The sequence below is a fragment of the Nuphar pumila genome, chromosome 1, assembly GCF_984573655.1.
Source record: "Nuphar pumila chromosome 1, dmNupPumi1.hap1.1, whole genome shotgun sequence".
NCBI classification, from domain to species: domain Eukaryota; kingdom Viridiplantae; phylum Streptophyta; class Magnoliopsida; order Nymphaeales; family Nymphaeaceae; genus Nuphar; species Nuphar pumila.
The window spans coordinates 25,810,012-25,837,025 of record NC_143249.1 but is presented as its reverse complement, the minus strand read 5'-3'; the positions used below and the strand labels follow the sequence as shown (position 1 = coordinate 25,837,025).

Here is a 27,014-nt window from a genome sequence, read left to right as displayed (position 1 = left end):
TAAATTAAAAATAAATAAAACTACTGGGACAACCCACAATACCTGCTGTTGGCCTAAATAAATCCTTACGGCCAAGGGAACTAAACCTAATAAAAATAAAATTACATTTGCGTAAAATAAATCTAGCCTACTCAAAAATTGAGTTCCAGACTCTTGACCCTTGGCGTGAGCTGGGTTCGGGTGACCTAACTCGAGTTTGCCCAGATGAGCTGCATCATCATCATATACAGGAACCTGCCTCCAAGCTAGCTACAATGAAGAACACGACTCGTAACACAGGTTACATTCCATCTCCATCATATGGTACCCATCGTTCAATTACAACTTTAAACTTCGCATCTCTCTTCCTCACCTATAAAGCCAGTATAATAGACTATTAGCAGCCTACGTCCAATAGATCAGAAACATAATTCAACTTGAGGAACGGCATGCTCTCTAACTAGTGAAGCGCTGAGAGTACCTCAACCAGTGGCTTTCCTCCATGGAGCAAAGTATCAACGCTTCTTTCAGTCTGTACAAACCAAAAACTGTATAAAAAACATGTTTGCCAAAATGATATGACCAAAAGAATCAAAGGCAGAGACTAAAAGTATGTTGCTAAAGCATGCTTAGAAGACCAAAAGAAACATGAAAAAAATAATTCAGCAATGTAATCACAACTTTTGTGTTCATGAGTCCTTTTAAAGGATGCATCATATCCACAAAGCCATTAGCAACTAAGTCAACAAGATGAGCATGCTTTTCGGAGGAGAGGTTATGTTTAACAGAGAGCCAATTTTTGAAAAGATTTGAGCAGGGTGTTCCCCTTCAGGGTATGTGCATGTGTGTGTGTGTGCACGCACGTGCACTTTTAGAGAAACCGTACTGTATTATAAGGCAAGTTAGCAAATACATCAACTGGTGATTACTGAAAGATGCAGAACACGTGTTTCATTACATAGTTTCCGATAGAAACATATAAACATATTGCAGGAGGCAAGCAAATGGCAAGGTTTCTCTCTACAAATACTAAGAGCTGCTTAGCTAGGCAAGCTGATCTGTAAATGCCAAAAAGGAAAAGAATGAAAAAGAAAAAAAGCCAGTGGAATCATAGAGGATTCACGGAGGGACGTGAAAGAGTTAATCAAATTTGTAGAATCAAAACTTTTGGTTATGTTCAAGTGCCAAACTGTGTGCAGTTGCCTCCACTAAATTTTAAAAAATTGTTTACATATGTAGTAGTTCTTGAGGTTTGGGACGTGTCAATTAATTTTCCCCCTTTGATTTGAAAAACCTACTCATACATAATAATGTTTTGTCGGTAACTTGGCAAAATTTCTTCAAGTACGTGAATTGACAGTGGTTTAACCAAAATAAAAAACAAATTTTACTAGAACATTCATGAAAAAGTAAAGAATGAATATTCAGATAATCCATACCATAAGGCTAGGTTAAGAGATGATAATAGCTAGACTAATTCACTAGTAAAAAAAACAGAAACCCCTGATCTTTGCTTTCTAGGAAACTCTTGGATGTTACTTTTGATACTGTAAATTCTAATGTGAACACTAATGATGCAAAAGGAATTACAATAAACAATAAATCTAAGCCATAAAATGAAAATTCCTTCTGTTATTTTGAGTAACCAAAAGAAAAAAAACAATATACCCGATGTGCAACCCAGTAATTTCTCTCTCATTTCTATCAAAAATGGAAAAGTTGGAGGAGCTTTGCGTTCAAGAATGCTTTTTTGAGAACCCCTTGCTCGAGCTTCATCATCTCCTAGAGTAACAGTTTGTACCCCACCAACCTGTATAACCAAAAAATGTAAACATCTTTGACATAATATAATTTTAAATGCAATTCAAAGTTCACCAATCTAGAACCACAAACAAGGTCACCTCCTTGAATGATATAGAGTATAAAAGAATAGGTTCTAATCTTCCAACAAATAGTGAAAAATGTAAAAAAAAATGCAATAATTTCATCACGAGACATGCATCTTAAGCCAACTGATGGCTATAGCTCATACAACCATTTTAATCAGCATATAAAAGGTGGCATGCACCATTATCAAACATGAAACCTTTTATTAGTGCAGATCATAGTCACCTATATCGTTCAAGGTCTTACCTTGGAGAGGGTATTTCTTGGAGAGATTTTCATAAGTTGAAAATTCTCGGGAGTTTAAAAAATTGTAAAAAATATAAATAATAACAAAAAAGATAATAAAATAATAAGTTTTGCATTATTTTTCTTTCAAAAATATAAAGAAACAAGTTTTAAAGGTTTTAAAAATATAAAAAAGCAAAAAAATAGGAAATGCAAACTTAAAATATAAAAAAAGAGTTTCTTTCCCAAAAATATTGTGAATCTGTGATATTATCGTGATATTTTGTCTTCTGGCGATATTTTGAAATATCATGAGATATTCCCTTTAATATCGACAAAATTAAAATATCAGTATTTCTCACGACATTTTCAAAATATCGCTGATATTGGTGACTGGTGCAGATCACCATATTGGTCAGCTATCAGACAGGTCAATCAGCTTGCATTACTCATGGTCTCCCATGTCAAAATGGATATCTTTTGCTCTTTAGTTACTATCTCATCTCAGCAGTTGTTAATTATTGCAATGTAAGTGAGAAATGAGAATAGGTCAAAGTAAATAATTCCAACCCTTACAAAGGGTTGGTACTGATATTGAACTGCACAACTATGGACTCGCTATATTCTGTGCTATTTATCATATCATCATACTTCTTTGACTAGCATCTTGGGTTTTTAAATCTGACAGAAGGCCTATTAGCACTGCTATTTAGCTTCTCAGAAAATGAAATAAAATAGTGCAATTTTCATCTTATGAGATTGAAAAATTATTCATTAGTCAACAGTTAAATGCTAACAATATCAGAGATTACAAGCAAAGATATGAAAAACAAACCAGATCAGAAAGTGTGGGGTTCTTTATTATATTTTCAATCTTTTCTCCATGTGCAGTACCGATAAGCATAACTACCCTTTCTGCAATAGAGCGGCAGGCAAGTGCTTCTGCTTCCGTACCAATCTCATCAACAATGACCGCCTCAGGCATATGGTTCTATATGGTTCTCAACTGCTTCAATCATGACTTTATGCTGCATTGATGGCTTTGGAACTTGCATTCTACGTGCACCTCCTATAGCTGCATGGGGAATATCCCCATCCCCTCCTATTTCATTGCTAGTATCCACAATCACCTATCTCAATAATCAGGGGAATCTTATGACAAACTTAAGAGGAAACTGATTATAGAAAACGGAAACCTATAATAGGGAAGTCATTTCAGTTACCACTCTTTTGTGCAATTCATCTGCCAAGGCCCGTGCAATCTCGCACATGACAGTAGTCTTCCCTACTCCAGGTCTGAGAGAAAGAATGATTGGTAAGCAATCTCAAATTTGGAAGACAAAAATGGTCCTCCATGGCAGCACAGGAGGAAGAAAATGAGTCTCTGAACATGACATGAGAATCTACCTTCCAAGGAACAAGATGCTTTCTCTATACTGCAAAAGATCACGAACCATATCAACATGACCAGTGACAGACCGGCCAACTCTGCATGTCAAACCAACAATGAGGCCTTTCCTACTCCGAATTGCAGATATCCTGTGTAAAGTTCCTTCTATGCCAGCTTTGTTGTCCCCTCCAAAATCACCAACAGCATTCTCAGCTAACTCTAGGTCTTCCTTTGACACATATTAGAATCAATTGTCAATTCAAATATTAGTTTGTAAATTGTCCACTTGCATTTAGGTAAATAGAATAGTTCTTCAAATACAGAAATATCATGTCAGACACGTAGCAAGGCTTTATTTTGTAGATGCTTGGGACACCTGAAGAGCAGAGAAGTCTCATACAAATGCACATAAACATATAAATATGCACACCCCACATGACTAGATAACATCTTCAGCCAGCTACCAAGTTTTCCCTAGCACTACGCAGAATGGTACTTTGAATGCCGGATACAGGTGTTGATGTTGGTAATTCTAGGTGCTAGCTATATGTACACAGAATAGAGAGTCGTTTTGGCTGGATGCATACACTTCAGTTTCACGTACATCTTTTAATCAATTAATACATTAGGAAGAAATCTGCCAAGAGCGAAACAATGGGAAAGACAGGTTAAATGCTTACCAAGAACCTTATCAATGTATCTTCCAATGCCATAAAGTCGACATCAATGACTGAAATGATGCTCGGAAATACCACAATGTGCACTTTCAACATATTACAAGACATTAGTAACATGATCATATAATGCAACACATGGACACTTTAAAGTACTCCACAAGTAGCTACCTAGCTATGTCACAGGGATTCGGCCAACCAGGTGCCACACCCGCGTCGCGTTAGCACCCGGTGTGGTCAACCTGACCCTGGGTGCGGTCAACACACCCAGGGTCATTTTTGTCCAGTTTTTAGACTAAAAAAAAAATTCCCCGATGAAAAGGGTTGCGAAGAGGAGGATTAGGGCAATTTTTTTTTGCCCTAATCCTCCCTTCCTCAACTCCTGAAGCCGAACCTCTCCGTCAGACCCCGCCGACGCCGCCGACCGCTCCGCCGGACCTCTCCAGGTATGCCCTCGACTCCCTCTGCTCTCCTCCTCTCTTCTCTGACTCCCTTTGCTCTCCTCCTCTCCTCTCCGTCTTCCCTCTCTGCCTCTTAGAATGTCGGGGAGGGGCCCGGCGTCGTCGTGGCTGCGAGCGGTGCTAATTTGCCACGAGGTGCTTGGGTGCTCGGCTTCTCAACATGTCCATCGTGCACATGGTTGTGTGCACAGCTTGTGCTTCTTGGGTCTCTGTGTTTGCTTTCCCTTTGCCGCAGCGGAATCGTGTCCCTACTCGGTGCTAATAGCTCAACTGCAAGGTTCCTTGTGCAACTTGGCAGAGGGCTTGGACATGCGGTTTGGCAGGCCACACTGCAGCGTGCAGTTGTTGTTGGTTCCCTTGCCGCTATGTGGGTTTTCGGATGTTCGGTATGTGTCGGCTCAGGTGGGGAGCCGAAACGGCTCTCATTCCTGCACTGATATTTTCAATGTCGGAATCGACGGATGATGCTTCGCAGTTGCGCGGCCTTCGGGCCAGTGCTGCGACGTTTACGAGGGATGCTACTTGGTTGATCCTGCCAGTAGTCATATGCTTGTCTCAAAGGTTAAGCCATGCATGTGTAAGTATGAACTAATAATATTTTATTTCATTAGTGTTAATGTTGTTATATGATAAAACTTAAAATTTGTATATATATATATATATATATATATATATATATATATATATATATATATATATGTTTTTTTTTTTTTTGCCGCACCCCCGCACCCAAGGTTTTTGAAAGTGCTGCACCCCCTCACCCGCACCCACACCCATGTGACATAGCTACCTAGTTAAGATTCTAAAACAAACTCAATATATCTATCAGGTAGGAACTATCTAATTTTGTTTGATGACAAAATCCAACTGATTCAAAATAACTGAGAAAACATGTCCAAACAAGATTATCATATAATCCTATACGAGAACCAACAAATTAATTATAGGATTTTCACACAACAGACTGGATTTGTGACAAATATTTGACTGAGTCTGGATCTTAGTTGAATTCAGTAGAACTCTGTGATTTCCGCTAAATAATTGGATTCAGATTCAGCATGCAATTTCACATCTAAATCAAAATCCAAATTCATATAAAATTTATCTGATTAGATAGTCCATCCAAATTCAGTATTACGTTTCTCCTAATGCCTACATCCAAACCTAAATATGACCTGTTTAATCTCTACCCACAACACGCAATACCATGATGGTGCAATGATCATCATCAATGTTTACTTTCACACTATTCACAGTAGCTTTCTACGAAGGCATCATTAATACAAAATCATAACATAACAGACATCAGCCCTTCAGATTTGTCTGCGGATATGGGTAGCGCTAACACACTCACCTCTGTACGCCGCAAATATTGCCCGCCACATTCACCAAGGAATCGTGCTTCTGGAAAACGACCCAAGTCCATTACCACCTAATAATGACATTTCAGTTCAGCTCGGAGAAACAGTAAATAGTATAGCAGAACCAGGAACAAGCAATTACCTCCAGAAGCTTATCCCTTCGAGGCTCATTCCGAAGGTTTTGGAGCAAATCATCGGGCAGAATCTGATTTCAACGCACAAAACTCATCAACCCACATATCAAATTCATCACTCGAACGTTCGATTGCAACAAAAGTGATAAAAATTGTTGGGACTTGGGTGGGAATTAGTTGAACTTTCCTCCACACCTGAAGAATTGGGAGACCAAGCAACAGAAAATTCACAAATATTTGGGTCTCCCCCAAACTAACAATTTAAAGCGTCACCCAAATAGTAGGCGTGCTTTAAAAGATTGGAGTGACTCAGAAACGTGAGATATTGCTTCCTCACCGAACAATTTTGATTACCGCCAACTATTGAGCATTCTTCAAAAGCAAAGGAACACACCAGTATAAGGGTAATTCTACTCTCCACTCATAAAAAAAGAAAATTACTGTTCATCACGCTTCGAAAGCAAAGGAACTCAACAACATTCAATAATTCTTTACTCCACCCTCAAAAAAGAAATTTAAAAAACAAGAAGGGAAGGGAACCGAAGAAGATGAAAGAAAAGATATCTACCTCTAGGAGAGCATCTAGATCGTCCTCCACCACTATGAATCCTCCCTCTTGTGAAACATTGATTTTGCGGTTTCGACAATCGTTTGGCAAACGAAGAATATGAAGTCGAGAGGAAGGTTTAGATTTGAAAGCAAGAAACGGAGGGAAAGCCGACGAGGGGCAAGATAGTGTAGACGTGCAGCGGCAGGATATAGCCAAAGAAGAAGCCATGCACCCCTTTTGGAACAATGATGAGTTTAATGGGCTTCTCGGTGTTCTCAGAGGGATGTGTACCGAACAGAGAGAGGGAGAACTGAACCGAGATATCCGACCAGAACTGAACCGCCAAATATTTTTTTTTAATTTATAACTCGAAGAAACCGCACTTGACACTTGACAGGACCTGCCCTATGCTGGGCGTTTAGACCATCTACATTGAAATCCTTTCTCAAAAAAAAAATTTGCTTTTTCAAAATACCGGCAAACTTTTAAAAACTCTAACGTGCATCCAATTTTACGGTAGCCTAAGCTTAAGGCTATGTTTGTTTCCATGTGTTGCCAAAAGAAGGAGTTGAAATTTATGGTATTTTCAATTTCACGAGACGTTTGGGAGCTTATTTTGGATTTCCAGTGGTTTTGGCATTTTCAAGAAATGATGTTGGCTCCCACAACTTTTATGCCATGACATTTTCGTGGATTGATTTTGAATTTTGGATTTTTGTGTTTGTCTGCCAAGAAGAAATAACAAAATTTTCAATCTCATCTAAGTCCATCCCTGAAAAGGATTGTACACAACATTCCAATCAAACTAAAAAATAAAAAAAAAGTGAAAAAGACGGGATCAAATAGATGAAGGGGTAAGCCACAGACTTTTACATTGTCAGGACAACAACCGTAAGTATGGCAGGCAAAGCCAATGCCACTAAAGAAAAATGATGCCTATACCAATTTCAAGAGTTGCATAATTTTCTGAAAACTAAAAAAGAGAGAGAAAATACTGCTTCCATTAAAAATGTTTTTTAATAAAAAAATTGTTCCCTAAAAAACCATTTTTTTTCTAACAAATGCATGCAAAAGAAAACAAAAGTAACAGAAGAAGATGATCTCAAACCCCTTTCCCTCACTCTCCAACAACTTTTGCTTCTCCTTCCACCATTGCATCATCATCAGCTCTATCAATCAATCCCCAAAAAACCATTCTTGTACACCAAAATAGATAAAAAATGACATGGCCAATTGCAATCCAGGAGAAAGAAGAAGAAGAATGGAGGAGGGGGGAGGGGGGAGGGGGAGAGAGAAGAAGAATCGATCAGTTAGGAAAAAGAAGAAAAGAGTAGAAGAAGAACCTGGGTGCCGATATCACCTGAAATGCGTTGGAGTGGCGTTGCGGCTGCGTCTGCTCCTTGTGTTGCCAACGACTATCGTATTCTTGTGTTGGAGATGGAGTTGCGTTGCCAACTCCAGACCCAATGCATGGTTATGGCTCCCAAACATCCAAAGGCTACAGTGGAAACCACAACACAACACCAAGATTGTGGTTTCCATGTTCCCAAACATAAGCTTAAATCGTGTTGGCTCTTGGATTTAGATCCCATTGTTTCCATACTTTTCAAGGAAAATCTCATGCACGTCCTTTTTACCTTGTAAAAATCAAAACAAGTATGCCCGCACATAATATTTGTCAAAATTTTATCACACTTTTTTTTACACCACTTTTATCCATTTTTTGAACAAAATGTTTTCTATCATAAATTCATGCATTCACAAAAATTTTCTGTACCAAGTCGACTTGGTCCAAGTATTGATTAACACACTTCACAAAAAAGTCCCTGTTGAATAACACAACTAGGCTCTGTTTGAGAGCCTCGAATCGGAGGTGTTTTGTGGTTTCTCCATTGTCTATGCTCACTACTGTTTGGGAGCAATGGTGTTGTCCAAACACTGAATTGAGAATAGTGTAGACAGCCCCAACACCATCCACAAGAAGATGTTTTTCTCAACTCTATCCTAAAATTGGCAAAATCATATTTTGGCAACACCATGGAAATGGTGTCTCCATCCTAATGCAATAAATCCTGTGAAAGTGAAACGACCCTTCAGTGTTGCTTCACACCTGTTGGAGTTTTGATGCTAGAGAGAATCATGACGTCAGCGACACACTCGCCCTAACAAACTGGGAGACCCCCCACAAGAACTTAAAGTTCTCATGCCTTACGCACACCACATTTCCTAATAGATCATGACAAAAATCCCCATTATTTTATCATTTTACTGCATTTTCTTCTTTTTTTCACAAGCAAACCGGGGAATAATCTCCGTGGGATTCGAACACAAGATCCCTTAGTTATGATAATGCAACCTTACCATCCAACCCCTCTATTACGCTATCATGATCAACATAAGCCACGCAATTTTGGTAGTCTACTTATGTAGATGTGAGCTTAATTAATACAATCGCAAATAAGAAGCATTTCGAAACAATTCCTGTCAGGAAATTCACATCGTAAGAACCCATGTTTCATTACTCGTACCAAAATAACTTGTACTCCAATTACTGTTCTTGTGCAGATTTGATTGGCTAAACAGAAGTGAAGAAGATCTATTCCACAAACACAAACTGAGTTTAGGGTTGAATCATTCCCATGAGAGCATGCACACCACACCTGTTTTGAACTTTGGTATAGTCCTCTACATGCAGAAAACTGCAACATTTCCATGCTCAAACCAACCCAACCTGATGTACATCATTATCAGTGGCTTCAGGATGAATCCACAAGGAATTGCATCATCTGGCTATGTAGTAAATGGACTCTTAAAGTTTGCTCCGCTATCAGGAGATTTGGAAAATACTCCTTATTACACAATCATACATAAAGAGCACATAACAGTGCAATATTTATGCTCCCAATATATACACCAGTTGAATACACACGCACTGGATCAATCAACATCCTCACTTGTCTTTTAGGTCCTATAAGAAAGGCTGTGCTGTCATACAGAAGACTCCAACTTCAGCATATGGAGAAACATACACAATTTAAAGCACAGTAACAAATATCAGCCATATTTTGAATTTCTGGTGATCTTATTGTGAGAATTTTGAAGACCATGATGCTCCAGATAAATCATGCAAACATCAAAACATCACCTATTTTTATATATCACCATATTAATGCAATATTGTCATGATGTAAATAATTGTTCTTAATTGACAAGATATTAAGTATCAATGCAAAAAACAAACAAAAATAACACAAAATGAAGCAATTTACTTCTAGAATATAAAGAATAGAGTTGACACCAATGTTGTATTGTACGATATGGTACGATACATATCGTTACTATGGAAAATAACGATATGATACACTCGTATCGCGATACGAGTGTGTATCGTATGCATTGTACGATATATTCCTATATCGTACCGTATCGTACGATACACGGTGTATTGTACACTACACCTTCGGTGCACTTTAAAAAAGGCCGAATCATTTTTTTGAGGGGTTTTAAAGACCTCTTGAGGGTAGACTCTCTCGTATTTGTAGAGGCCATTAGAGGAATATCCACACCCTAAGAGTCGTGAGAGCGATTTGAGGACTGATTTGTGCGCAAGGGAGATGGCTTTTACGGTATGCTCTAATAAGAATGCATTTCTATCATTTTTCTACTCAAGAAAGTGAATTAAGGTAAAAAAACCTATCCTTCAAAAAATTTTAACCTTGGGGGCCACAATCCCCTGCAACCCCCTCTAACTTACCGTGAAGTTGGATTCACGAAAATTAGGGATTTATATCAAGGTAGAAATCAGTCTCCACACTCCTCCAACAAAGATGGCATCAGATAATCCGGCATGAGAATGAGACACTCAGGTAATGAGTGAAAACAAATTGAAAATCGAGTGCAACTATTGCCATAATATTTTATTTATGCAATATGAAAGTATGAGTCTTATGGCATGTTTTTAATTGCAAGATATTTAATATTTTGCATTGTTCTTGTTAGATAGATGATGTTTGATGATGTCTTATGCAGCTCATAGAGACATAAATGCTTCATATGTGATTTTATGGTTGTATTTTGTGCAATTCATCATTGTTTCATGTGTTATGATTTTTTAGATATTTTGCTAGTTTTTTTCTGATTTTTTATTATTTTCAAAATTTTGAAATTTTTATTAAAAAATTACGTTTTTTTACGAAACCATACATATCTTATTTTTGGGCCAAACCAATATGGGTAATGATACAATACTTACAACCTTGGTTGATACATAGCATTTCAGTAGGTTACCAAGTATCTAGTGCCTTTCAAGTGCATTGTAACTGCCAAAGTATGTTCCCTAATGAAAGAGCAAATGAAACATGATTATGTGAATCCATAAAAAAAAAAAAACATTAGTGTGTGTTCAAGTTCTGCCTGGATGATCTAATTGATGTAAGGCCAACTGATGACATTTCCACTCATATATAGTTATCACAATCTAATACACTGCATGAGAATCACTTCCCAGGAAGCAGAATCAGAATTGATCAGGAATCGTGGTTCCCAGTTATGGGATTCCTGATTTCTAGTCATCAGAATCTTGATTCCTAGGGAATCCTGATTCTTTAAGTAATCATGATTTTCATGAGATGAGAATCCCAACTCTTTTACATAAGAATCTCAATTCCCTCAGGAATCATGATTCCTATGTTCAGAAATTGCGATTCTATCAAGAATCTCACTTCTTTCACAAATGCAGATTATTATGCTTATACACTTTTACATATCACTTTTTAAATGTTTCTTCACATCGTTTCCTATTTGCTTCACACTTCTCGAATCATCTAAAAGATTCAAACGACTGCTTCCTCCCGATTCTGATTTCCATTCTGGTAAATATGGTCCCACTAAATAAAACAAGCTAAAAAGATAAACCACAAGAAGATGCACAACGGTTTCAATAAGGTGCATGTGCCTGCCTGTAATTATACCATAAAAACAAATGAACAAATACATACCCAGTGTATGCACCTTCCACCAAATGGTAAAATTCATTTGAAAAGTAGTTGACCAAAACTCAATTCCAAAAGTAACCGAAACTAAAATTTCAACTAGTCAACAACAATTGCACAAAGTTTCTCACTGGAAAAAAACTAAACACTCTGGGGGCAGATCCAGTAACAACATTGCTCTATCACAGGATAGACGACAACAAAATGCAATTATATCAAAACATGTAAATGCAAACAATATCCCTTCCAAACAGCTGAAGAGAGAGAAGGAAAACAACAGATCTCCCAAGTGCAAGCAGATTTCCAAATGTGAATGTTATTGCAAACTTGATGGGACTCAAGAAGACAATCATGGACTGCAAATTAAAACAAAACAAAAATCCAAAAAATAAGAGGGGAGACAGAGGGAGAGTCTACAGTACAGTGTCTACGAACAACAAATAAACACAATAGTCCTAGAATTTCATTAATCAATTTGTTGCACTAGATGGACCAAGCATGACATACGCATTCGATAGTCTGCTTATCAACTAAGATTCAACATTTCGCAATACAGCAATAAGCAAAATAGATGAATGGAAATTTCCTCATAAATCTAAATCCGCGGCAAGTTAACTCGAGTTATTCATAACTTGCACAGAAATAGTCACAAGAACTGGTATCATATGCATGAAACAATTTCACCAGAGAATACTTCCAAATCGCAATTACAGCAAAGACGCACTGAAGAGATCGCAACTAAATACGAACAGAATGGAAAAACGAACACATACCAGAAGGGTACAAGCTAGACCAGCGACAAAGCACACAGCAAACCCATTAAGTCTCTGTTCTCACAGAACATAAAACAAAAAAAATGAAAATTATGACTAGAAACCATATACAACAACACAAGCAAAGATCAATGAATCAGGAAACGAAAGGGGTGGATGATGGAGAGTAGACCTGCTTGGTGGACAGCGTGCAGTTGCGGTTGAAATCGTCGATGAGGGAGATGTTGTCCTCCGGGAGCTGCTGCTCCTCTACTTCCATCCCTATTAGGGTTTTCACCGTCGACATCGCCTCGCTCACCTTTTCCATCCTCCTCATCCTCCTCCTGGATCCCTGCAATGGCGGGGACTAGCAACGAGTTGAAAAAGATTTTACACAAAACCACGGGGCTACTGTTTTTCCGTCATGGATCGGGTTTATCCGAGTCGATTCGAGGAATGAGATTGATTCGGTTCGAACCGAGTCTCCGCTTATTGAGAAACCCGCGTGCGATGTGCGCACTCGTTTTCCCTCCCTGCGAAAAAAAGAAGCCCCCTTTTTCCGTCGTTCGTCTGGGAGGGAAAAGGAAATGTTTTTATAGTTGTTATTACTATTAGGAGGGGAGAGAAGTTGCCCAAAAACAAAGAAAAGGTGAGAGGATGAATGGGGATGAGAACAAGGGTTTGCTGTGGAAGAAGCTGCCCGTGGTGAAATCCAAGCACCTTGGGAAGCTTGGACCTGGCTTTGGGTACGGAGCTGGCTGCGGCGTTGGTCTCGGCGTCGGTCTCCTCGGAGGTATCATCGCTTCTCTCTCTCTCTCATTTTCTTTTCCTGCTTTCATCTTTAGGGAATCTCATTTGGGTTGTTTTTTATTTATTTTTAAATTTTTTTTTCTGCCTTATCGTTTTCTTCCCCTTTAACCTTCATTTTGTTGCATTTTATGAAGATGGGTTTCTTAAAACTCATGGTAGTGAGTGAATTCTTGTTGGTGTTTTTTATTGTGATAGAATATGGATCGCCCACTAAAGTAGCCTTTGTCCTTGATAAGCTTTTTGAAATGGGGGAATGGTTGTGGTTTCCCTAAGATACAGGGGAACTGTTGAGTGATAGCTGTTGCTCACTACCTTCAAAACTGTGGTATATTACGAGCATAAAGGTTTCTGAAATAAGACTATTATGCTATTGCCCCATCCATACGGGGACATTCCATAGTAGCATACGCAAAAAGTACCAAACCAGTCCATTGTTTTGATAATTTATGGATGCATTCTACGATCACCACGTTGGTGGTGAATTGGGCTTATCTTTGGGATGCAATCTCCTCCTTTATTTACTATATCAAGAAAGAGCTAGTTCCTTTGATGTTTCAGGTTGCAGCCTGCTCCTAAGAACCTCAGGAGATAAAAGTGGTGTTTATACTTTTTGGGTGGTCATGATGCGACGAATTTATTTTAGATGTTTGTTTGGGCTCAAGAATGTCCATTTGGCTTTTCCCTTGCATTTTACATATGCCTGTAATCATTCTTGTTATCTACATGTGAATAGTTTTATTTTTTAAGCTATTTTTTTGTTGGATTAAGGAGCCATTTCCTGATGGCACTCTTTTTGTTATGTTTGAGGCTTAGGTTACCTCATAATCATTCATCCACATTGCACATGTTGTTAATTGTGCAAGTTCTTTGCATGCTAAGAAGAAAAACTCTGCAAAGGATTCAAGTGAAACCTTTGTCAACTGTTATACTTTTCATTTGCTCACTCAGCATGAGGTGCATGCATGACTCAAGAGTTCACTTTTAGGTTAAGTGCTTTCTTGTAGAATTTAGGAAGCCCATGATTTTATTTCTTTCTCTTCTTGTTACTTTACTTTTGTCAATCTGCTTCGAAAGAATAGAGCTTGTACGTCTTCTTAGTATTTTTCGGGTCTGGGGAGCCATTCGACTTGATTCCAAGAGTCTTCACCTATATCCTAAAAGTCACAACTGAAAATAGATCTCTTTCATGGGAATTAATTTATCCATGTCAAGAAGTGGTTAAGACAATGACTGAAATCTTGGGACCCAGTACTTTACTTTTACAATGGATTCATATGAGTTCATTTTTATCTTCCATGTGATTTCACTTTTATTGTAGCCTATGTCACATGGATACAGCTGCAGATAGGGGGATACAGCCATTTTTATTAAGTTTTCAATATGACTAGTATATAAAGGGATTCAGAACAGAGCCAAAATGGAGTATCCATGTGACATAGATTATTACAGCTTACTTTAAATCCAATCCCACCCTGAATGAAGATTTTGTTTTTCACTGTAACTAAATGGAAAGTAGTAGAATGCTCTGAAAATTGCATACCTAGATATCTCTCAAGCATTTATACCCTATTTGGGATCTAGTAGTTGTGAGGGATAACGCACCTTCGTCCAGACTTCATCCACTGCAGAGGAGAAAGGGATTTGCAAGAGAGAGAGGTGGCAATGACTGGCACGATTCACTTATGTTGAATTGTGCCCTATATTCAGTATTATATGTGATACAAACTGGATCGGGTCTATTGGTCCAAATTCGATAACATCAAAATGTAAATATAATACAGGAAAACATGTGGGTAGTTTGGGTCTCTAGAACCAGACCTGTACGCTTCATTCTCAATACGCTCCCTCAAGTTGTGCATGGTTTTGCACCATGGACAACTTGTTCTTCAAGAACCAAAAGTGTATTCTGGTAAGGCCCTTGGTGAACAAATCGGCTACCTGATCAGCTATAGGAACATAAGCAGGATCAATTTCTCTATCTTTTATCTTTTGTCGAATGAAGTGTTGATCAATTTCTATATGCTTTGTGCGACCATGGTGAATAGGATTAAAAGCAATCTGTGTGTCACTTTGATTATCACACAAGAGAGTGGTGGGTAGAATGGATTCTCTGACTTCAGTCAAAAGATGTCTCAGCCACGTGGCCTTTGCCGTAGCAGCCGCCATAGCTCGATACTCAGCTTCAGTACTAGATCGTGCAACTGCACATTGTTTCTTGCTACTCCACGCTATCAAGTTCCCATCAAGAAAGGCACAATATCCAGAAACCAGGCGATGTTCCCCTTTAGACTTGGACTGATGATAAACTAGACCATCTCCAAGGGTTCCTTTTAAGTATCGAAGAATTCTCTTGACAACATTCATATGCTCTGTTCGTGGGTCATGCATGAATTGTGAGACTTGATTCACTGCATATACAATGTCTGGTCTAGTGAAGGTGAGATATTGAAGCATACCCACAAGTCTTCGATATTGCTTGGAATCTTCATATGCTTCCCCATCCTGGGAACCGAGTTTATGGTTGAGGACACTAGGAGTGGGTAGGGGTTTACAATCTTTCATGCTTGCCTTGTCCAATAGGTCTAAAGTATATTTGTGTTGGGTTAGTGAAAGAGCTTCATCTTGTCGATCCATCTCAACCCCCAAGAAATAATGCAAAACTCCCAAATCTTTCATTTTGAACTGGCGACTCAGTAAAATCTTAGTAGCTTCTGTGTTCATCAGAGTTCCCAGTAATAATAGTATCGTCCACATATATTAGAATCAAGGTGCGTACTTGACGATCTTGAAAAATAAAAAGTGAATGATCAAGATAGGATCGAACGAATCCATGTCTCTGAACTTCAACAGAAAAGCTATCAAACCATGAACGAGAGGCTTGTTTTAGCCCATAGATGGCTCTTCGTAGCTTGCAAACATGTGTGTTGGGGCTATGTTCTGTATAACCAGAAGGTTGCTCCATATACACCTCTTCTTTGAGACTGCCATGCAAAAAGGCATTTTTGACATCAAGTTGGCTTAGAGTCCACCCATACTGAACTGATAAGGACAAAACTAATCGAATAGTTCCCATCTTAATCACAAGACTGAAAGTTTCATCATAATCTTGCCCATATTCTTGAGTGAACCCTTTCGCTACTAGTCTCGCCTTGTAGCGTTCAATGGATCCATCGGGTTTATACTTGATTTTATAGACTCATTTAGATCCTACAACATTCTTGCTCGATGGTCTGGGAACAATCTCCCAAGTCCCACATGTTAAAATGTACCCATCAATTGTTGTAATTAGACATATTTTATATATATAAAAGATGATACATATATATATATATATATATGGTATATATGTATATGTATCCTCCTATTTATATATATAAAATATATATTTTCCTTTTGTTTAGCCATAGGGGTATTTTAGTCTTTTCCTCTGTTTTACGCACATTCACTTTATGAATGTGATTGTAATTTATTTTATTTTTCTTTTTCTTTTATTTTTTATTTCTTTTTTCTCAAGTACCAAAAGGTACCTTGGGGGGCCCACTCAAATAGACGTTGGGCCCCTTCCAACGGTCACATTTGTGACCGTTGGAGGGGCTCCAACGTCTATGAGTGGAGCCCCTCCAAGGCTCCTTTTTGTTGTTATAAATAGGGGCTCTCCCCTTTGTATTTCTTACTTCTTGAGGGAGCTTATGCTCCATTGTAATGGGGTTTTTACCCCTTCTCCATTATTCTTCAATGATATGCAACTTATGACTTTATGTCATATTTTCCCTTTTTATGGGTTTTATGTGTTAGCACATTATGTGCTTATGTTGTTTCCCTTTAATGGGTATATTTGCACTTCACGTGCATAGATATGGGTTCATTATTGAACCCAATGTATTTCAAGTCACTTTCTAACATGGTATCAGAGCGAGGTCACGATGGGTTTGTCCTTTGGTGCAACGGAAAGCGTGTCGCTCAAGAAATGGTGAAGTATTCATTGCTCTTCCTAAAGTATTATGCTTTTGAAGTTATTCGGTATGTATCCCTTTTCTTAAAAGTATTATGCATTTGAAAATATGTTTCTTGCATATAGTTTGTTCATTTAATGGTCATGATAGTTGAATTATTTCTTTTCACATTTCGTGTGCTCATATATTTTGAAAATATCTCCTTTTAAATTTGGTGAAATCGTTTGTTGTCCAAATATAAAATTCGTGTTTTTCGAACTACTCATCGCATATAATAGTAATTTATGTTTTTAAAAATTACCTTCAATTATGTGAGATTTATAGTTCTTATATAAATATTTCATGATTGACCTATAAGTTAACTTTTAAAAATTATATATATGATTTCTTGCTAAAATAATGATCTTTGCTTAAAATTTTTTAACTCTCATATGAACCCTAATTTGATTCGAGTTCCCCTCTTGATTATGGATTTTAGTGCATTTTTGAAAAAATTGATATAATCATTATATGAGAATCTCTCACATCTAAAATCTTTGTTGAATCCTAAAGTAGTTCTTGTTAATGATGACTTATAAGAACTCCTAAAAAGTTTTTCAATGTTTCTTTTTTGAAAAATTATCTATGATAAACCATTAGGAAAGATTGTTTTAAAAGGAATTTCCCACATAGAGTGCATAGTTCATCTATTACATCCTTTTTTGGTATAAATGATTTCATTTTTCATCCTTATAAACTTGTTGGTTTGTATTTTTCATAAGGTTTCGAAACCTCTTAATAATATCTTTAAAGATGCCTACATTGGCCATAATATGGTTTTCTTTGTCCTCAATTGCACTTATCAAGCATGTAATTACATAATTAAAATTTGAGAATTTCAAGCATTGCTCTTTTTATAAAGTGCATTTGTGTATTTTTGTATTTTGTGCACATTTGCTTCTCAAATATTTTGCGCTTGTATGCATTCCCTCTTTTTTATGATATACATGCCTTAGTGCATGTTTGTTTACACCTTGGTGTGTATTTGTTCAAGTATTGTATGAGTGCCTTCGTGCACATCTTTTATAAAGCCTTGTGTGCTTACATGTGTATTGTCTCTTCGTAGACATTTTTTGCATTATGGAGCCTTTATGCACATTTCTTTTGTGAAAAATATAATGAATTTAGATATTGAGTTCTTGTTAAATCATTGTAAGTGCTTATAGCACTTTGTATGTGTCCGCATATCTCATCACAATCAAAGAATATTTTAAAATTGTTGTATGGGATTTAATTCCAAATCTATAAATTTTCAAGTGTTTTTTGAATATTCTTTCCTTGAGTATTGTGTTAAAGCCTTCTTTGTGAACCATTACGGTTCTTATGATTTCTTTGATTAAAAGCTTCATTGTCTTGATGAATTCTTTATGTTGTTGTGTTTGTTGCTTAATAAGTCTTTTTTGGTACAAGACTTCTTTTGAAGATTAAGCATAATTCGTGTTTATGCAAAATTGTTTTGATGGATTATATTGGACCTTTGATTCAATTTGTTAATCGGTCCTCTTGGTAAAAACTTTTATTTGGAAAATGATTCCTTATGTGGTTACTGCCCTTTTGTGGCACTTATATTTGTCCATCACATGTTATTTAATGCATCATTTATTTGGCCTTATTTTTGTTATATTAGAGATGTTTGTCGAGGTGAGTTATGGGCACCTCGTGTTGTATCATTTTAGATTGTCCACCTTCCATATTATAGATGGTTGTTGAGGTGAGTTATGGGCACCTTGGGACTCTAAAATGATTTGTTATTTGATCTCTAATTATGAGTGTGTCACTCATTTTTTCTCTTGTGGCCATTGATATTATGGATGCCTCTATGTAAATGTAATGGACATATGGTGTTTGAAACCTTAAATGTTTTAAGGTATATTTAAAATCAAGGTGTTTTGGGATTATAGCCCAACCTTTTATTTGTTTAAGAATCTTATGAGTGCACTTGCACATTTGTGATTTCGTATGTTGTGCTTGTTGTGCACATGTGTTGTGTTTTTTCACAAGTGTTCTTGGTGTGTATGTTCACACATTTGTTCTCAAGAATATTATTTTATCGATTGTAGTATCTTGTTGAAGATACTTTTTACATGCATTTATTCCAAAATGTTATTGTTATGAGTATTCTTTTTTAAAAGGAATATTGTTTCATTCGAGGTTTTATTTATATGTTGTCATTACAAGCTTTATTGCCTCAAAAGTCCTTTCCTTTTATGCCCATTATCTAAGTGTCATCATATGTAGACAAGAATTTTATTACACCTTCGTGTGTTTTTAGCCCTTTGTTGGCTTTTGCTCTCTTGGTCTAGTAGCTGAACACACTTGTCTTGAGTGATCTTATATGTAGACAAGACACGTTGATTCACACCATCGTGTGTGATCTTAGTCCATGTTGGCGTTTGTGTTCTTGTTCTAGTCGCTTAGATGTATGCCCATGGTTGGCTTATTTCACTCATTTCAAGTGCCATCTTATGTAGACAAGAGATATATTATGTTTTAGCCCATGGTTGGCTTATTACTCTTGTTCTAGTAGCTGAACATACTTGGTTTTAAGTGCATTTTTACGTAGACAAGAGATACTTTTTAGTCCATGTTGGAATGTATTCTCTTGCTCTTGTCGTAGATGCACTTATTTCAAGTATTATTATATGTAGACAAGAGGTTCGTTTACACACCTTTGTGTGTGTCTTTTGCCTTTAATGGTTTTATATTCTTGATCTAGTAGCTTATACACTTGATTTATGAGTTTTGGAGGACTAATGAGGAAGTTGTTTGTAATGAATAAACTATTATTGAAATTTGCAAAATTCCATTCATGACTTGTGTTTTTCAAGTAAATCATCTTTTTGATATGCATATCAAGTTGATTTCTTAGCATTTAATCTATATATTAAGTGCTTATGGTTTTTGCCACCCTTATATGTAAAATGTTTTTTTTTATTAAGTGTGACTTTCATAAATGTTTTTAAAAAACCTTGTGAACTCTTGGGTTTATTTTGCCTAAAGTATGCTTGGAGACTTTGTTTCTCTTTTTTGGATCTTCACTACATGTTTGAAGCATGTTTTAGTTCTTTGAGTATCAATTCATATTATGATTCGTATATGCATATGCTCTTTATGACCTTTTTTGGGCTCTCATTCAATAAAGCATATGTATGTTATGCCTCTTCGTAGGCTTCTTGTGGTATCCCTTAGTGGATCATTTTGTTATTCCCCATTATGGGGGTTATATTTGTCCAATGGTGGACCTTATGAATGCATTATGCATTCTTGTAATTTTTGCATAATTTGCTTCCGCTCATTTTGTTTTAACATAATGTATGATTTAGAAACTTTGGTTTTCTAAATTTTTCGTTTCATACTAAAGTAACTATCATATTATGCATAAATTTTGCACCTTGTTAGGAATGTTTCTTTTTGAGTAAAGTGCAAAGATATTGTTTACTTGTTATTTGTTGTTTTCTTTTCTCAGGATCTTGGAGATAGAACAAAGGGAAGTACCCTGGATGGTTCGGGAAATGGGTTCATCATTTGAAGACAATTGGAGGAAGGCTATTTCAAGTTTCATTGCATCCTTGCCGAAGCCTCTTGGAGTCGCCGAAGCCTCGTGGAGTTTTGCCCTTTTTTCAATCTTTTCGTTTCCCTGCAAAGCTTGAGGGGGGGTGTTAAAATGTACCCATCAATTGTTGTAATTAGACATATTTTATATATATAAAAGATGATACATATATATATATATATATATATATGGTATATATGTATATGTATCCTCCTATTTATATATATAAAATATATATTTTCCTTTTGTTTAGCCATAGGGGTATTTTAGTCTTTTCCTCTGTTTTACGCACATTCACTTTATGAATGTGATTGTAATTTATTTTATTTTTCTTTTTCTTTTATTTTTTATTTCTTTTTTCTCAAGTACCAAAAGGTACCTTGGGGTGCCCACTCAAATAGACGTTGGGCCCCTTCCAACGGTCACATTTGTGACCGTTGGAGGGGCTCCAACGTCTATGAGTGGAGCCCCTCCAAGGCTCCTTTTTGTTGTTATAAATAGGGGCTCTCCCCTTTGTATTTCTTACTTCTTGAGGGAGCTTATGCTCCATTGTAATGGGGTTTTTACCCCTTCTTCATTATTCTTCAATGATATGCAACTTATGACTTTATGTCATATTTTTCCCTTTTTATGGGTTTTATGTGTTAGCACATTATGTGCTTATGTTGTTTCCCTTTAATGGGTATATTTGCACTTCACGTGCATAGATATGGGTTCATTATTGAACCCAATGTATTTCAAGTCACTTTCTAACACCACACTCATGTAAAGCTTTCATTTCATCGTTCATGGCCTCAACCCATTTGATTGACATGGATGTTTGTGAGAAACTGATAGGTTCATCATGCTTTTCAATCTGAGATATGAACAACTGTAAGTCTGTAGAGAAGTTGTCATAACTTACCCATCTTTCAATGGGACGACAAATCCTCTCAGGCCTCCTGGGTTGCACAATAGGTTGCTGAATATTGTCATTGTTTCGCCGCACATAGGTAATCCCTTGAAACTTTGTGACATCTGAAACGACCGACATAGTATTATCTTGTGTGTTTGCCGACTTTTCCTTTTCTGGATATACATTCGTACTATCTTGTTCTGCAGATAGTGTGTGACATGAGGGTACGTCATGCGTCGCCATTTGATCAAGCACCTTAGCAACAATCCATGACTGATAACTTTCAGCATCTTTACTGTGTCCCTCTACACTTCTTGAATCATCAGCATGAGTCTCGTCAAATATGACATTCCGTGAAACTCTGATGCGATTGGTAGTGGGGTCATAGCATCGATATCCTCTATACTGATAGGCATATCCAACAAACCTGTAACGACCCCAACTCCTACCTTTGAAAAATGCGGATTTTTTTTTTTTTTAAGAGTCGCGGAAAACTTCCCAGAGACCTGGGGTCCCTACAGTTTCAATTTCAGTTGGATAACCACACACCACAAAGCAACTTACATTTATCAATCATAACCAATCTACTGAACTCTTTTATTAATGAATCAATAAGAGTAATATGTTCAATGTCAAAAGTGAAATATCAAATTACAGGAAATCAGAAAAACTAAAAGAAAATAACAGTAGAGCCACTCTGTCCGTAAGTAAAGCCGTCTGAAACAAATGTGACCCTCGTATCCCTCAGAAGCGAGTCGACTTCACTGATCACCTGTGCCTGGGAAAAACCAATAAAATAAGAGGGTCAGAAATCCGAAGAATTCTGCGTACAGGTTTCCCTAATGAATCAAATAAGAAAAAAAGCATAAATAAGATCCATGTAATATTTTGAGGAATACGATTATAATCAATTCCTAAGTCAATTAATCATTCATGCATAATTAAACATTTAACAGGAGGGAACACAAAATATGTAACATTGATCACAACTTAATCAATAAGGCAATTAAATGTAAAAGAGCTCAACATCATACAATGATCAACATAAACAACCAAGTGAACAGGTAAACATGCATGAACTAATGCATAACAAGAATATGCATGATTTATGTGCAATGCATGAACCATTTATTATCTTCCATTTAAGTTTTTCTCTTTCCATATGCATGTTCTATTAAATGCACACAATCCTTAAGTTCCTCTTTTTAATTTATCATTGCCCGCGGATACACCAAACGGGTACAATCCCCGAGGTCAAGTAGGGTTCCCGGGGTAGCTTCACACACAATTTGTATTTTATTACCATGTTCCAAACTTAACCCTCGACCGATATCAAGAAACAGCACCATCCATCGGAACCTTGGAAAACAACATCCAAAGTCGGGGACACCATGGAAAACAGCATCCACTAACGCCACTTTCTTGGTATACCAAAACAAACTCACAGCTGTGACTAACACACCATTCCCGGGTAAAGTGGCGGATTCTCCCTAAAACCGTGGCCAGGAGAAGAACCTCAATATCGGGTTCAGGGGCAACAAAACGCACACGGAGTTTTTGTATCCTCACGGTTTCCCCTAAACCGCAATATCCAAGATTCTCACGCTAAAGCAGGGACATCAAGGAGAAAGTGAATTACACTGTTCTTTATTTTCTTTTATTTGGTTATTAATCCATTTCTTTTACATTTGCAATTTACATGCAGAATTAATAATATAAGCTTGCACATCAGCATGCTAAGCTTTTCACGGGGCCACCGCCTATGACAACATAGAACAGTGAGGTAAAACATTAATATCACATTTGATTTGTTGTAATGCATCAAAATAACTAAATCAGAGAACAACTGGTTCTCGAGGCTCACCCAGCCCCTGATGATCCAATTGACCATCAATGCATCCATAAGCAAAAATCATCAATCGCATGCCTCCATGCATTATTTTTCACATGCTTTTCAGTGCACATTCGTGTATGCAAACTTTCTAGATGTGTGTGGAACAATAAACTCATAAGCATATGCACGAGTTCACATATATCCAGGCTAATTGCATGCTTCTATTTACGAATCATGTCTCTGACTACATGCAAGGCATGATGGTTTTTGGTCTTTACATACATAAGAAACGACTACGCATTACTACCATGAACATGCATGTTATAAACAACCTAGACATGTGTGCAGTGTCATTCTCTGGCACGAATCAAACCAAGTGTAAACCCATCAACCCAATACAAACACTCATGCCATTATGATCATATATAATAGCATATCAATTTCATTATATTCATGCACATGAAAATCCAATTATGCCATACAGTTCGGGTAACCCATTACATACTAAATGCAAGCAGGTGCAAATTTCATTTTGTTGCATGCATAAAGATATTTCAACCAAACTTAACGAAATCCGAAAATTTAATCCCATGACAATACACATTCCTATATATATATTTTTTTTGCTACGCATGCATTTGAACCCAAATCCTGAAATAATAAAATGCTAAAGTAAATCATATAAGTTAACACATGTGAATAAAAGTATTGAATTACATGCACCTTGCAAAGTCTGCAGCTTTTAAACGCACAAAGAAACATATATATATATATATATATATATATATATATATATCCCACTTGGCAGGTCTGTCAGGGCTGGCACCAGTCCAGCCGAGGTCTGGACTGGGCCTGACAGAACCCGACATGTCCATCCGAACCACTCGCAAAACTAATTAATCCCCCCCTTTTTTTTTCTTGTGTAGTGCCTATCTACAGCCAGCAACCGGGGTCGGCGACGGTTGGGTTTCAAGGGTTTGTGCAGAAGACTATATTAGAGACTTGGTTTATTCACAGTTAGGATCACCATAGGAAATACATGTATACTTTTGTTTTAACCTGCTTAAACCTGAAAATTTCTAAAGTGAACCCATGGTCGTCGATTTTCATTCTTGGATTCACACAGAAGCTGCTTACTATACTTTTGCTATTTTAACAGTGTGTAAGAAGAAAATACCCAAGGTACACACGTGAGTCTTGGGTTTGGCAATTGAATCATAATGAAAAAAATTTCTGTTATGTACTGAACACGGATGAACACTGAATCCTTCAAAAGAAATCGAACAGACAATGCACTTAACATAGAGATCACAAACTGTTGTTAAACTTAATACACCATTTACACATAACAAGTGGCTGTAATTACTTAACCATTAAAATTGTAACATAAAGCCTACAATCAATATTCACCATCATTTTCATCAAATCTAAGCTTGTTGCACCACCAAAAAAATTCCTATCTATATGAGATTCAGACGTTCCTTGGTTGATGCTAAATTCGAAAATTTGAATTTCTGTCTGAAATGGTTATTATATTTTATTTTATAATTTTTAAAGTTTCGGTAATCGAGTTGTTTATTCAAAAGGATCCTGTCAGTGTATACCTTCCTCCCTAAGGTCAGAGAGTCGTAGTTCAATAACCCGAAACTCCACCCATCAACGATCCGAAATCCCCAAAACTGTCGATTTGGGGTTTCTAACACCTCAAACCCCCAAATCTACCTATCTCTAATGATTTCCCTAAAATATTCCATGAAAAGCAAATTTTGCACCCTCTTTCTCATTCAGAATCAAGAAGGGAACCCGTACCTTGTTCGCTGGTTTTCCCGCGATCGGAGGTTGGAGGCACAGTCGGCTGGAGCTGCTCCTTGTTGCTGCCGTGACGGGGAGATCGCTGGAGGTCGGCAATGGTGGACGTGGGCTGCCGCAGCTCGCCGACGACCTCCTCTCACCCAACTCGACAGAGAGAGCGATAGAGAGAGAGAGAGATCGAGGGAGAGAGGGATGAGGGAAGGGAGAAACGAGGGAGATGAGGGGAGAGGGTGAGACCCCCCTCTTCCACCTCCCATTTATCGCCGACCCCCCCCTTCTTGCCGAGATGGGTGGGGTTTCGGTTACGCCTGTGTAACCCCCCCTCTTTCCTGTTTTGCTAGGGTTTTATCGGGCAACCCTTATCGGGTTGCCCCTTGCCTTTAAAAACTTACGGGGGCGCGGTTCGGGTCCGGACCCGAGGCCCGTAACCCGACCCCCCACTATATATGGATCCATCAGTTGGATCCGAATGGATCCAACTGTGGATTCTCGGATAATTAAATAAAAATTTAAATTTTATTTATATATATTCTTCTTCTTCTTATTATTATAGATATGGATATAAAGACCATTTTATGGATTTTAGATCCATATGTTGGATCCATTTGGATCCAAACACGGATCCAACCTTAAATACTTGGTTTTTCTTTTCTTTTCTTTTCTTTTATACTATTAATTATTTATTTAACTATTATAAGTATAGTTTTAATACCCCATTGTGGGTTATTTACACGTTCTTTTATGGATCCGGTAACGGATCCGAGGCCCAAATTTAGAAAAATACTCGTTATTTTCAAATAAATTTAAATAAATAAATTACAAAATTTGAGGTTATTACAAAACCTGCACTTGCATGCCTTGTTCTGAAACTTATCACGTTGAGAATTGTCAATGTGAACATAACATATGCAGCCAAACACACGCAACTCATTATAGTTAGGATGGACCCCAAAGAGTGTAAAATAAGGAGATTGGTCTTCTAGCAATTTCATTGGCAGTCGATTTATGACATAGACAACTGAATGAAAAGCTTCCGTCCACAAATTTAAAGGAATATGAGTGGCATGTAACATACTCAGCGCACTTTCTACAATGTGCTGGTGTTTTCTTTTAGTCACGCCATTTTGTTATGGTGTGTGTGGACAAGATATTCGATGACCTATTCTATTATCTTGGAGAAATTTAGTAAATTCCTTCGATGAGTACTCTCCTCCACCATCACAATGGAAATATTGAATTTTAGTTGAAAATTGATTACCAACTAAAGCACAGAACGAGTAGAAAAGCTTGAAGACTTCAGATTTATGTTTCATAAAATAAATCCAAGTGTATCATTGGATAACTATCAATGAAGGTAACATAATAACAATTGCCCGATAAGGAAGTCTGTGGGGCAGGTCTCCAGACATCAGAATAAACAATTTCAAAAGGCACAAAAGCTCTTTGATTTATTGAGTGAAAGGAAAGAACATGACTCTTACATAATTGACAACTGGAACAAAGATGAAGATCAACCTCAACATTCAAACTAGACTGCGGAACAAGTCCTCTGGACACAAGCTTCTCAATAAGGGAATGATTACAATGACCAAGACGACGGTGCCAAATTTCTGGCTTATTACATTGAGATAGACTAAAACAATTTTTGAATGACACTGAACGAGTTGACTGTGAATTTATTGATGCATCACGAACTGGAAGAGACTCCTTGAAG

At 37.3% G+C, this 27,014-nt stretch overlaps 1 protein-coding gene, 1 long non-coding RNA gene and 1 pseudogene across 2 annotated transcripts in view; 1 reads left to right on the top strand and 2 right to left on the bottom strand.

Annotated features, from left to right (window-relative positions):
* Positions 1-32: 32 nt before the first annotated feature.
* On the bottom strand, positions 33-6,889 carry LOC149848435 (uncharacterized protein ycf45-like; annotated as a pseudogene).
* Positions 6,890-9,176: 2,287 nt separating this feature from the next.
* On the bottom strand, positions 9,177-12,952 carry LOC149848434 (uncharacterized). Its single transcript, XR_016430158.1, has 3 exons — positions 12,598-12,952; positions 12,426-12,479; positions 9,177-9,646 (listed from the first exon to the last, which is right to left on the bottom strand). It is a non-coding gene; the product is annotated as an uncharacterized LOC149848434 (long non-coding RNA).
* A 9-nt stretch (positions 12,953-12,961) lies between these two features.
* LOC149848433 (uncharacterized) overlaps positions 12,962-27,014 on the top strand; it is a 49,669-nt gene continuing 35,616 nt past the window's right edge. The window contains exon 1 of the mRNA XM_089995403.1: positions 12,962-13,197. Within this exon, the coding sequence (XP_089851529.1) occupies positions 13,062-13,197 (136 nt within the window). The 5' untranslated portion in view covers positions 12,962-13,061. The remainder of the gene's footprint in view (positions 13,198-27,014) is intronic.